This window comes from Triticum aestivum, chromosome 3D (genome assembly GCF_018294505.1).
Source record: "Triticum aestivum cultivar Chinese Spring chromosome 3D, IWGSC CS RefSeq v2.1, whole genome shotgun sequence".
In the NCBI taxonomy this organism is placed as follows: Eukaryota; Viridiplantae; Streptophyta; class Magnoliopsida; order Poales; family Poaceae; genus Triticum; species Triticum aestivum.
This window is the reverse complement of record NC_057802.1, coordinates 63,576,450-63,589,532: the sequence shown is the minus strand read 5'-3', so window position 1 is coordinate 63,589,532 and position 13,083 is coordinate 63,576,450. Positions and strand designations below refer to the sequence as shown.

Below are 13,083 nucleotides of genomic sequence, written 5' to 3'. Positions count from 1 at the left end.
TTCTATATTTTTTGTTTAATCTTGCACTTTTAGTTTTTATATTATAATATTTGTGGATTTGTTTTTTAAAATACACATTGAACATTTATTTAATATATGGTGACCATTTTTTTGTATACAATGAACTTTTTCCTAACGTACAATGAAATTTTTCTCAAATACGGTGAACAGTGTTTTGTATTGTCTGGACCTTTTCCATATACAATGATAGATTTTTTTTAGTTTAAAGAGAACTTTTTTTAAGATACAGTGATTGTTTCTAATACAGACTAAAAAATTTAACACGTCCTAATAAATTTTTAATATTATTTCCTATGTATAAATAATTTTAAATTATTTAGCTTGGTAACAAAACCAACAGTCAGTTCTTAAAAAATAGTGGATTTTGTGAAATAAATAGTAACAATAAAACCAAAGAGAAAAAACAAAGAAAAATTGTTTAGGTGAGACTCACCGGAATGGACCGACCGATTTTTGCGGTTTAGATGAAGCCTTATCTAATAGACGCAAACAAGTGTCGAGCAGGAGGTATCCACGGGAATGACTAGTCAACGGGTACTCCCTGAGGGGCTTTCCAACAGATACACTTGAAGGGCGGATACGTGGGTTTTTGTGTTCATTGGGTTTATTCCGAGTCCTTTTGGTTTTCCGATTTTGTCTAGTTTTTTCTAGGGTTTCCCTGTTTTTTGTTTTTCTTCCTTTTTCAGTTTTTTGGGATTCCTTTCTTTTTTGTTCTTTTCTCATGAAGCACAAAAGCACTATTATCCGCAATGTGTGAAGCATAACTATGCTTGTCTAAAAAAGTGAAGCACCAATGCACTTCCACACGAAGCACATACGGTGCTTGTGTGCTTCCCAAAAAAGTGATCGGTGCTTCAGCAGTTTCTTAGTTTCCTCTTTTTTTTCCAGGTATTTTTGGTTTCCTATTTTTTCAGTTTGTTTACTGGTTTTTGTCTTTTTTTCTCACTTTTTTTGTTTCCACGTAAAGCACAAACAATGTTTATGTGTTTCGCCAAAAAAAGTGAAGCGTTATGTTTTTGTGATTCGCCTAAAATTAAGCACAAGTTAGTTTACCTGAAAGCACAGGTTACTACTTCGAAACCTATCAACATGTGGTATTTGTCAAAGATCATGACTTGTGAAATGCAACAATAAAAATGGTTTATGATTTCGACGCATGGTTTTAGAGATAAATCTGTAAAGAAAAACATAAACAACCCCACCCATTCCTTCATGAACGTCACTTGTCATCACCACAGAAGATGAAAGTGACCTTTGTAAAAGACCAGTCAATGTGTACGTGCAATGCACGTTAATTTGAAAGTATATAAGTGCATGTGGATATTAAGTAGGATATTATTTGTGTGTTATTATGTGATTAGCGCTATATTTGGCATGAAATTAACTGCACGCTAAACATGTTGAGCGCTCGACATTGAAGCAGTCTAGGTCGTTGGATTGACATGATTTGATGGCCGAGATTAATTGGATATACCCTTTGGGTCTTTTTATATTGTTATAGATATTGTACCTCTTAATCATTGATTTTTGGGTCTCAACGGAGTTTTTTTTTTTTGAGACAACGGGTCTCAACGGAGTGAAAGAGCTTTAGGCAGCCGAAAACGTGCCACAAGGCTGTATCCTTTCATCGATCGGGCTTGACCAGAAGGTGTCTAGGCCTGCTTCCAAGGGATCGTCACGTACCAGGAGGAAAGCCCATCTTCACGTTCCACGACTGGCCCATATTTCCCCCCTCGTGCCCTTTCCTGCGCAGGTTTTCCTGCTCCTTTTGGAACGAACTTTTCTGGGCAGAAGTGCTACTTTTTCCCTTCTGGGATGAAGCACGGGCGTGGCGATTATGTGCGCCCATCGTCCCAAGCGGATCGCATGAGTGCGCCTTAATCATGGTGAGAGTGTCTGAGGGCGACGTCGTGTGTGTGTGTCACGGAATGATTCGTCAAAGCCAAGGAGACACCGGTCACAAAATAAGCAAGAACAACAGAGGTGCTGAGAGCTGCATGGTGGATATTCGGCGCAGTAACAAAAGCAAAAGCAAGGTGAATCGCTCACGAAATGTAATCCTGTATGCAGAGGGATCTTCAGTGCAGTAATAATAATTATACAAAAGCAAAAGCAAGGTGGTGTGTGAAGCTTTCACCAAAGGCACACCAGACGGACGCTTCAACCCGAGTCTTGCAAGGCCGAGCGAAGCTTTCACCCCCACAAATCCTCTACGAAACAGGCAGTAAAAAGAAGTGTAACATGCCAGGAAGAAAAAGGAAGTCTAGTAGTAAAAAAACAGCATCTGCCAGGAGAATCAACAATGTTGGTTCGGTCGCGTACAATGTTCTCTGCCCACATGGGCCCGTGACCCAAAAGGGCACTGTGAAAGAGAGAACAACCGCTGCAGCAGCAGAGAATCAAGGATCGAAATGGGGAACCACGCCCCGGTCGGTGCACGGCGCCCACGCCACCCCACCCCTCTCTCTTCTCGACGCTCTTTTTTTCACCCCGGGAGTACGGTTTTTTAAAGACCGCAGGCAGAGGACCCTGCAGTGGTCTGCTCTGTTCACCGACGACGGGCGGGGTCGATACAAGTAGCGGCAGCCCATCGGCCTCAGCGCAGAGCAGCGCGGCCAGTCGTACGCCCTCGTCCGGTCTCTCTCTTCAGCCTCCCCTCCCCCGTCGTCTCGTCTCTTCTCGGGCCATGGGGAGGGCGCCGTGCTGCGACAGGGCGGCGGTGAAGCGGGGCCCGTGGTCGCCGGAGGAGGACGACGCGCTGCGCGACTACATGCAGCGCCACGGCAACACCGGCAGCTGGATCACCCTCCCCAACAAAGCCGGTGAGTTCGCGCGCTCGCTGCCCCTTCCATGCCCGGCCGTGCCTTTGATCGTTCTTGATGGGTGCTTGATCGTTCTTGTAGGGCTCAAGAGGTGCGGCAAGAGCTGCAGGCTGCGGTGGCTCAACTACCTCCGCCCGGACATCCGCCACGGCGGCTTCACCGACGAGGAGGACACCATCATCTACTCCCTCTACAGCCAGCTCGGCAGCAAGTAAGCATCGACTCTTCTCTTTCTCGATCACCACGCGCGGAAGCGGCATCCTTTTCGTGTCCCGGCCGGCATGACCGATCGAGACAGACGCGCGCTGGCGCTGGCATTCATCGCATCGCAGATGGTCGCTGATCGCGTCGCAGCTGGAGCGGAGGACGGACAACGACGTCAAGAACCACTGGAACACCAAGCTCAAGAAGCGCCTCGCCGCCGCAGCCGCCGCCTTCTCCACCCGACGCTCCCCGCCCTTCATGCCGCTGCCGGCGCCGGCCGCAGCGCACGCGCAGCCGTCGCCGCTGCTCCCGCTCTCCGTGCCGACCGTGAAGGCCGAGGCGTACACCTACGACGACTTCTTGGCGCCGACCGCCGGGCTGCAGGACCCGTTCGCCGCGGAGGGCTCGTCTTCGGCCTCCGCCGCGCTCCAGGACCCGTTCGCCGCAGAGGGCTCGTCCTCGGCCTCCGCCGCGCTCCATGACACGCTCGCCGCCGAGGGCTCGACGTCGGCCTCCGCCGCGTCGTCGGGGTCCAACTGGTCGGCGGTCGACAACGCCGGCGGGTTCTTCGTGGACTTCTGCGCGGCCGGCCCCGACCTCGCTGCCGCGGACCAGTTCCTCGGCGGCTTCTACTACCCTCTCGACCCGACCCTGTCACTAGTGTAGATCGATCGATCGTTCGATGTGTCACGCGCGTGCGCGCGTCCTCGTGACCGATCGATCAAACGTGTTCGTTATCAAAAGCACCCGATCAAACGTGAAAATGTGGTTCTTGAATCTTGATCACCTCGATTTGCATGCTTCCATGTCCACGTTTCTTCAAGTGTATGCAGTTCTTTGAGCAGAAATTTTGTGACACATACACACACACACACACACACACACACACACACATGTAACTTGTTGGCGTCCATGTGAAAGGCCGTGCACGCTGCACGCAATTCGCATGGGCCGGGCGAGGGCGCCAAAGAAGATGAGCCATGACCGATCTGAAGATTCGCTTGCGTCGCTGCATGATGCGCGCCGGGTCGGGTCGGTCGCCCGCCCCGCCCGCCAAGTGGGCGATGAGCAGCACCAAAAAGTAGTCCATGGGAAAAAATGGTAAAGCCGGAGAGACAGGCATGGCCCACGGCAAGAACAAAATTGGCTGGGGTGATGACTGATTAGCGCAGGGCTAATGACGACGCTTGTGCGATGATAGAGGCACATCTCTTTTTTTTTTTGGTTCGCAGACTCCGATTGATTGATGACAGGTCGCGCGCGCAAGTAAATGCTTCTTTTTTACAGAGGCTATATTATCCTTGCTTGACTCGCAGAAACAAGACAATTTACGTACGATCATTTTTATCTGCGGATAATTAGAGGGGCTGAGAGATGATGATGATGGATTAAAGTGACCTGGCATGAACAGCAACTGATGTAGGGCCGGCCGCAGTATTGGGGCCGTTTCGGATTTGTCAGGAGAATCATCTCGGAGAAGTGCGATGCTCATCCCTGCCACGCCAGTTCTTGTCGTGTCGATGGAAGCTCGAAAGCAGAACAGAAAAAGGAAGCGGACGTGGACGGAGCGGGAGCCGTCCATCATGAGATGGACGGCCAGGGGGGCGCGAGCCGTGCTGCCCAGGGCGCGGGGCCCCGAGGCCCCGACCCACCAAAGCTAAAGAGGCTCTGTGGGACGGGGGAGAAAAGAGGAACACAGCCCAGGCCATTACGTAAGTCGATCAGCAGTACCACTGTACGTGCTTTGCTACATGGTGCCTGTCTTCCCCGAATAATCCCTATACAAGTACAGCAAGAACATCACGCAATTGCAGAAAAACACGGTTAATTATTCGGTCCTTGCATTGCACATGCGGCCAAACGACCCCCCATTTCGCATGAGTTTCCGCGGTATTCCCACAGGTCACATCATCACATTTTTCAATTCGAGACGCCCCAATCCAATCACACGATCGCTCTTGACGTGATTAAGCAGCATATAATCGTGGTTCTTGGTGCATATGCACCTCAATTATGAATTATCCCTCCCAAAACCCCAAGGCCCTGTTGGCCCTTTACACGGCTGGACAGGTCACGCTCAATCAAACCGCTTTTTGGCCCCGTGACAGTGCGCCCGGATGGGGAAAAGACGCGCGGCTTTGAGCTTAGCGTCCGGCTAAGCAAGAGCGACCGCACTAGTTCGCTCTCCATCGTCCGTCGGAGCCGTACGCGGACAGCCAACTCCCTCGGCCTGGCGCTCTTGTCCTGGCGCTGGCCTTTCTGAATATTCCCTCCCCGCGCCACAACGAAAGCGACCCAATTGTGCTCCAGGTCAGTAATACAGTACTACTACTAGTAAATCAATCGCCAAAATCATATGCTGAGCGTTTTTGACACTAATTCACAGTACTTATTACTCGTTAGCTTGGTTTTGATGAAGTCTCTGTACTACGTTCACAATTCTGCGACAAGTCCATCGAGTGATTGCCAGGAATTTCAGTTTGCCCGTTGCTGTCGCGAGCGTGTATAGATTGCTCATTGATAGATTAAAGTCAGCCGGGGCTTGGACGTCTGACTTGGCCTCCCGAAATGATAAAACGGGAGGGAATGCCGATTACTTAACTGGATCCCGTGATCCACTTGATGATTTTGTTTGGGATTATATGCGGGATAACGGGATCAACAGGCTCGTTTTTCCCGGGCCTGCATGGAATAGCTTATGTACTACTCCCTCCGTCCGCTGGCCAGCATGCATTATACGATGTGTGTACATGCGTGTATGGTGTATATGTTTACGCACAAGTTGAAGAAAATCGTTTGTTATTTGTGTGTGTGTGTGTGTGTGTGTGTGTGAGTTGAGTCTGTACTGCTTTTCTGCAAGGATGATGCATGCATCGGTGCGCATACAATATGTTTGGGGAGCAACATCAAGCCGGCTTATTTTTCTTCTGAATAAGGATGACCTGAGCTAATGATTGCGTTATACAGTATAAAGTACAAGCGCACTTTTGTCAAAGAGTTTGAACTGATGATGGCGAGTTGGAGGTTTTCAACGCCAGTGATGGTGAGAAGAAAATGCACATGTCAGTCTTAGGGCGTCTCCAATGCTGGCCCTCAAACCGGCAGTATCCATCTGGATGTAGTTGTTCGGACCGCGGAAGTCATTCAGCGCCGACCCCTATCCGTCCGTGGAGCAGTCTGGACCATGATATTCCCGTAAATCGGAACCAAACGTGGGGGGCTTTGCGGTAGTCCGGGCACGGGACACGTCAGACTCTGACGTCCATGGCCCACCCAAAAAGAAGGGAGAGCCTGCGTTTTTGTAGCTGCCCGCACCGTTTCCGCGCCAAAACCCCCCACTCTCTTCTTCCATCCCGTCGCTCTCCACCCGATTTCCGCCTTTTTCTCCCACTCTCTTCTTCCCTCCCCCCGCCGACACGTGGAACCGGAGGAAAACCTGTCGGAGATGGAGGTGGTGGAGGTGCAGGAGGATCCAAACGTCACACTTGCCTGAAAGATCAACTCAACAACGCGGCAAAATCGCCGTGTCAACACGAAGGCCAACAATGGCGGAAACGCTCAAGAAGCAGAATGTCGGCAGAGGTCATGCTGGTGGCTGACGTGGCAGTGGGCGTGTTGGTCGCGAACGTATGTGGTGGATGTCGTGGCCCGGGCCGTGGTGCCCCGATGGTGTCGCCCACCGTACAGGCATCACCATGGCTGGAGCATTACACAGCTCTGTACTTCTTCGCCGCCAAGCAGTTCGGTAGGAGTCCGTGGCAACCGCCGCCGGCCAAGTGCCTTACATTGTCAACGTTAACACGGTGCCGCCACTCTTCTTAGTGTTCTTCGCCATAGCTCATCCGGACGCGGACGATGGGTGGGAGCAGATAGGTGCCCGCACGCTGTTCGCTGCTATGCCTAAAGCAGGGGAGAAGACATACGATGATAGGGAGAGGTCGTTCGACATCATCCACATTGGAGACGGATGAGGAGGTGGTCGGCTATGAGGACGGGCAGGTGGCAGACTCGGATCCCACCCAGTCCGGCAACTACACCCACACGCAGCAGGGCTACACTATGCCGGGCACACGACAGTCCTACACCCAAACCGGCACATGCACACAACAGTAGGATTGGGCTGCTGGACTGTAGGAGGAGGAGGAGGACTGTGAGGACGATGATCTTGATGATTCTGCTGGCGATCCGAAGAAGAAGGGTGGAGGAGAAAGCTTCAACATGTGGGAGGACGAGCTGTTGTGCGATGCATGGTTGGCCACTAGCCTCGATCCGATTATGCCACGCTTTTCAATAAAATCCTATGGAATCATAGGTTCTGTCGTTCCCACTGCTTCTCCTTGAATGGTTAGGCAAAAGGGCACATGGATGGTACACCATCCAAGAGGCCGTGTCCAAATATTGCGGCAACTTGGCGCATCTCATCGCAAGGTGGCCAAGTGGTGCGCAAATCACCGAGCAAGTAAGTTCATTTGGATGTATGCATAGTTTTGTTTATCACTAGGCTGGTATGCATAGTTTTGTTGATCACTAGTCGGGTATGCATAGCTTCGTTGATCACTTGTCGGATATGCATTGTTGACAATGTTTCATTTTGTAGCCTTGTGCGTGTATGATGTTCAAGAAGTTTGAGAAGAAAAACTTCATCGTCATGCATTGTTGGTTCAAGTTGAATGGCAGACGAAGTGGAACATATTCATAGCCAAACCGTGGACCAAGCCATCGAGGAAGAAACTGGTGACCCAACCGACCCAACGACAGAACCACTCAAGAAGGTTAGAAGAGGGTTCCGAGGAAAGAAGTGAGAGGAGGAGAGGGCGAAGCGAGAAGGTGTGGTGGTCAAGATGATGGACAGGTTCGAGGACATCTTGATGCAGAAGGAGGAGACATACGTCAAGTGCTCGGACATCAAGGAGGAAAAAAGGCGGAGAGGTTCAAATTATTGATGGAGGCAACCGAGAAAAAGCTTAAGCTCGAAGAGAAGAGGGCCATGATCAAAGGTAAGAAGGCCATGCTCGAGGAGAAGAAGGCGATGCTCGAAGAAAAGAAGGTGAAGATCGTAAACGATGTGGAGGACGCCAAGATGTTGTCCTTGAATTTGGAGTCTTTGAATGTCAACGCAAGAATGATCGTGCAAGCCGTTCGCTACAAGATGTTGCAGCGGCATAAAGATGAGTCGGAGGCGGCGGGCAAGGAGGATGAGTAGGCGGTAGACAAGGAGGCGGAGGCGGATGCTACCTACGTGGCAGCGGCGACACCTTAAGCGCGGAAGCTCGGATTACTAGTTAGCATGGCAGAAAATCTAATTTTTCTGCACAGAATGTCGGACTGATATTCTTTTGTGACCAGGCATGTAAAAAAATTAAGCATACTTGCTGATGATGACATGCACCTAGGGTAGGGTCATAGGCCTGACCTAGACACCCTACCCAAGGACACTACCCTAAAGTCAAAGACATTCAAAGTACAACCGAAGACACCGACTGAGATCACCTTGGAGTGCAATCCACTCGACCAGATAAACCACTCGGATATCCCAATTCCACTCGACTAATATAGAGTCACTCGACCTTACGGAGAATCACTCGCAGTACAGAATATCTAAAGCCACCTCTGGATGGCAACGGTCAGGCGTTCACTCTGTAGCCTTAAAGGCCATTAATAGTCATTAGAGCAGGCGTTACCAGTAACGTCTCTGCCTTAATCTACATTAAACCCTGTGTAACTGAGGCCTGTGAAGGGGTGACGCACTCTATATAAGCCACCCTTCCCCTCTGGCACAAGGGTTCGCACCCCTGTAACTCTCACGCATAATCCAATCGACCAAGCCTCCGGGCACCGAGATGTAGGGTTGTTACTTCCTCCGAGAAGGGCCTGAACTCGTAAACCTTGCGTGCACAACCTCACCATAGCTAGGGCCTTGCCTCCTCCTACGTACCCCCTATTCTTACTGCCAGACTTGCTCCCACGACAGTTGGCGCCCACCGTGGGGCAGGCGTCTTAGCGACTTCCGGCAAGGTTGCAGTTTTTTCCGATCTCCATCGACATGGTTTCCGGCAGTGGTTTGGCCGTGGGCCACGAGATCTATCTCGGCGCGCTCGTCTTCGTCGCCGACGACTCCGCCTGGCTTCAAGAAGCCCCCCTCGACGTCGAGGCCCTTCTGATCCGTGGGGCAGCGCATTTCCGCGCGAGTGCCTGCGGTGTCCTCCTGCGGCAGCCGTCGACCCAGTATCGATCCTCTCCCGTGTCCCTCCCCGCTGTACGCCGTCGCAAGCGATCTAGTCGGTCGCGGCTTCAGCGGTGGCTCGCCAGATGGCCACCCCTCCGGCTATTGAGCCAGACGAATCTCTCTACGAACCATTCGATCTGTCGACTGGTTCCGTGGATACTCTTTCCGAGTGCGGAAGTTGCGACCCCACAGCAGAAGTTCTCATGATCGACTCACCGCGCAGCCTGCCTGGGTTCCGTCGCGGTGGCGGCAGCGATGGCGGCGGCGGTCCATCAAACGGCCATGACGAATATCATCCCTAAGCCCTCACTTCCGAGCAGAGGGAAGAGCTACATCGTCGCAACATGGAGGCACTCCACACCCCTATAATTGGGGAGACCTCTGAGGCTCGGGCTTTAGAGGCAGCGCGCCTGGCTACTTTGGCTGAGCGCGCGCGTCTGGAGAACCTCCAGCATTCACTCGACGAACACGCCCGTCAGCGGATCCCCGAATCCAGTCGACGACAACGACATTTTTTCCGCCTGAACCCCAGGTATACCGTACTTCGATCCAGAATCTTGCAGCTGCAGCCCGTATAGCAGAGTGAATCTAGCCGTCTTGTTCAGAGGCTGGTAGGGGTTTGCTGCAGATCCGAGCGCTGCTCCGAGCGGCAGGTGAACAAAACTCGACTGTTTCTTAGTCGCTCAACAGAATCCACAGCAGATCTGTAGTTGCAGACACGGTTCAGTCGGCACACAGTCCAAGATCACCTCTGCGGCGTGACAATCATGGGCACCGCCAAGATCAGTGCCTGGATCGAGGCCACGGACAGTATGATCATCGATACGCCCGTGATGACCACCGTCGAGTGCCTACACCCCCTCCGAGGGAAGGATCGTATGCGCCCCGGCGGTATAATGACAGGCGCCCGTTTGGTGATGAGCGGAGAGTTCTAATCGACCCAAGAGAGCCTGGGTTTGATGCAAGATCGGTTCTTGTACAAGGTTTGGTTGACAGAGGCCGAGCACACAGGGAAGGACAAGACAGAAATCGTCCGACTGGAAGCCGAGTGCATGTTTCTGTGCCCGAATGTTTCAGTAGAACCATCCGAGCTGCAGAGATCCCTCCCAACTTCAGGTTGGCGACGGGCGTGAGCAAGTTCACCGGTGAGTCGAAGACGGACACTTGGCTAGAAGATTACCGAGTGGCAGTTCAGATTGGTGGCGGCAACGATGATGAGGCCATGAAGCATCTCCCCCTGATGCTTGAGGGTTTAGCCAGAGCTTGGTTGAATCAGTTGGCCCCTGGGAGTATTTTATGCTGGGAAGAGTTGGCCCGAGTGTTTGTCAAAACATTTGAGGGCACCTGTAAGCGACCTGCTGGGCTGGCCGAGTTGCAGCACTGCGTTCAGAAACAAAATGAGACTCCGAGAGACTTTATTCAGAGATGGACTACCCTTCATCATACCATACAAAATGTATCAGAGCACCAGGCAGTGTGCGCCTTCAAAGAGGGCGTTCGATACAAAGAGCTCAACCTGAAATTCGGTCGGACTGGGGATATGTCCCTGGGTCGAATGATGGAAATAGCCACTCGATATGCTAATGGTGAAGAAGAAGATCGACTCCGCAGTGGCAAGATCAAACCAGTCGCCCAGGACGTAGGAGGCAGAGATTCAAGTCAGAAGCAGAAGCACAAAGCTGAACCTCCAAGTCCTGTTGAGGCTGCAGTTCTGAAAGTTCAAAGGAAAGCCTAAAGGTCCCTGGACCCCTAAGAAAGTGAAAGATCAGTCGGGAAACGACGTTCTTGATTTACCGTGTCACATACACACTAAAAAAGATGAAGAGGGTAACTTGATTCTGCCCAAGCATACCACTCGACAATGTCGGCTCCTGATTCAGAGTTTCCGAGAGGGTCAGCCCAGTGAGAAGGAGAAAGAATTTGATAAGGAAGAGGACAAAGAGGAAGATGACGGTTACCCCAATGTCAATGCCACTTTAGTGATTTTTGCTGACATCGAGAGCAAAAGTCGACTGAAAGTTATCAACAGGGAAGTAAACATGGTTGCTCCAGCAACTACGACGTATTTAAAGTGGTCAAAAACTCCCATTATGTTCGACCAGTCCGATCACCCAGCGCACGTTGCTACCCCCGGGCAGCAAGCGTTGGTGGTCGACCCAGTCGTTAGGGGCACCCGACTGACCAAGGTTCTGATGGATGGTGGCAGTGGTTTGAACATTCTGTATGCTGAGACCCTCCGAGGGATGGGCATCCCGATGTCCAAGCTCAGCGAGAGCAACATGCGATTCCACGGAATCATCCCAGGAAAGAAAGCCGATTCACTCGGTCGGATCACTCTTGATGTGGTTTTCGGTGATTCAAAGAATTACCGTAAGGAAAAGTTGACGTTTGAGGTGGTGGATTTCCACAGTGCCTACCATGCTATTCTGGGCAGGCCTACATATGCTCGATTCATGGCTCGATCATGTTACGTATACCTCAAGTTGAAGATGCCTGGCCCCAGAGGTGTGATCACAGTCACAGGGAATCGGCAAAGGGCAGAAGAGTGCCTCCAGAAGGGCTCAAAGATTGCCGATGAGCAGATGGCGGCAGTAGAGTGGGAAGAATATCAGAAGAATGCAGATTCGAGTGACTTGTTGCGAGCTAAGAAGCCTGCTTCAGAGTCTGCATTTCAGTCAGCCGGTGAAACAAAGCATGTTCATATTCACCCGACTGATCCCAATGCTGCTCCGACCCACATCTCAACGACGCTCGACAGCAAATAGGAAGAAGCGCTCATCCAGTTCCTCCGTGAGAAGTGGGACATCTTTGCATGGAAACCATCTGACATGCCGGGTGTACCCAGGGGACTGGCTGAGCACCGTTTGCGCGTCGACCCAAAAGCAAAACCCGTTAAGGAACATCTCCATGGGTCCGCCATGGAGAAGAGGAAGGCAATTGGTGAAGAGGGAGCTCGGCTTCTAGCAGCTGAGTTCATCCGAGAGATATACCACTCCGAGTGGCTCGCCAATGTTGTCATGGTCCCCAAGAAAGATGATTCACTTCGTATGTGTATTGATTTCAAGTACATTAATTGGGCCTGCCCGAAAGATCACTTCCCTCTCCCCCGCATCGACCAGATTGTCGAATCAACTGCGGGATGTGAGCGTTTGTCCTTTTTGGATGCGTATTCCGGGTACCATCAGATTCGACTGTATGGGCCCGATGAAATAAAAACAGCCTTCATCACCCCATTCGGGTGCTTTTGCTATGTTACCATGCCCTTTGGTCTCAAGAATGCTGGTGCCACGTTCATGCGCATGATTCAGAAGTGCCTGCTCACTCAAATCAGTCGGAACGTGGAAGCGTACATGGATGATATCATGGTCAAGTCACATAAAGGTTCCGACCTGCTGACTGACCTCGCTGAAACATTTTCTAACTTAAGAAGATATGATATCAAGCTCAATCCATCAAAGTGCACATTCGGAGTCCCAGGCGAAAAGTTACTCGGTTTTCTCGTTTCCAAACGAGGAATCGACGCAAACCCAGAAAAGATTTGAGCAATTCTCCGAATGAAACGCCCTGTGCGTGTGCATGATGTGCAGAAGCTTACTGGTTGTTTGGCTGCATTGAGTCGATTCATTTCTCGTCTCGGTGAAAAGGCACTGCCTCTTTACCGACTGATGAAGAAGTCTGACAAGTTCGAGTGGACTCCCGAAGCCGAAACAGCGTTTGTAGAGCTCAAAGCCCTGCTTTCCACACAGCCGGTTTTTGCTGCTCCAATCAGCAAAGAGCCTCTATTACTATATATCGCAGCCACTGGACAAG

At 51.2% G+C, this 13,083-nt stretch overlaps 1 protein-coding gene across 1 annotated transcript; it reads left to right on the top strand.

Annotated features, from left to right (window-relative positions):
* Window positions 1-2,703: 2,703 nt before the first annotated feature.
* Window positions 2,704-3,851, top strand: LOC123074129 (transcription factor RAX2; the record flags this gene model as incomplete). Its single annotated transcript, XM_044497056.1, is given in 3 exon segments — window positions 2,704-2,843; window positions 2,925-3,054; window positions 3,176-3,851. Coding segments are annotated over 3 exon segments (804 nt in total). The 3' UTR covers window positions 3,714-3,851.
* Window positions 3,852-13,083: the final 9,232 nt, after the last annotated feature.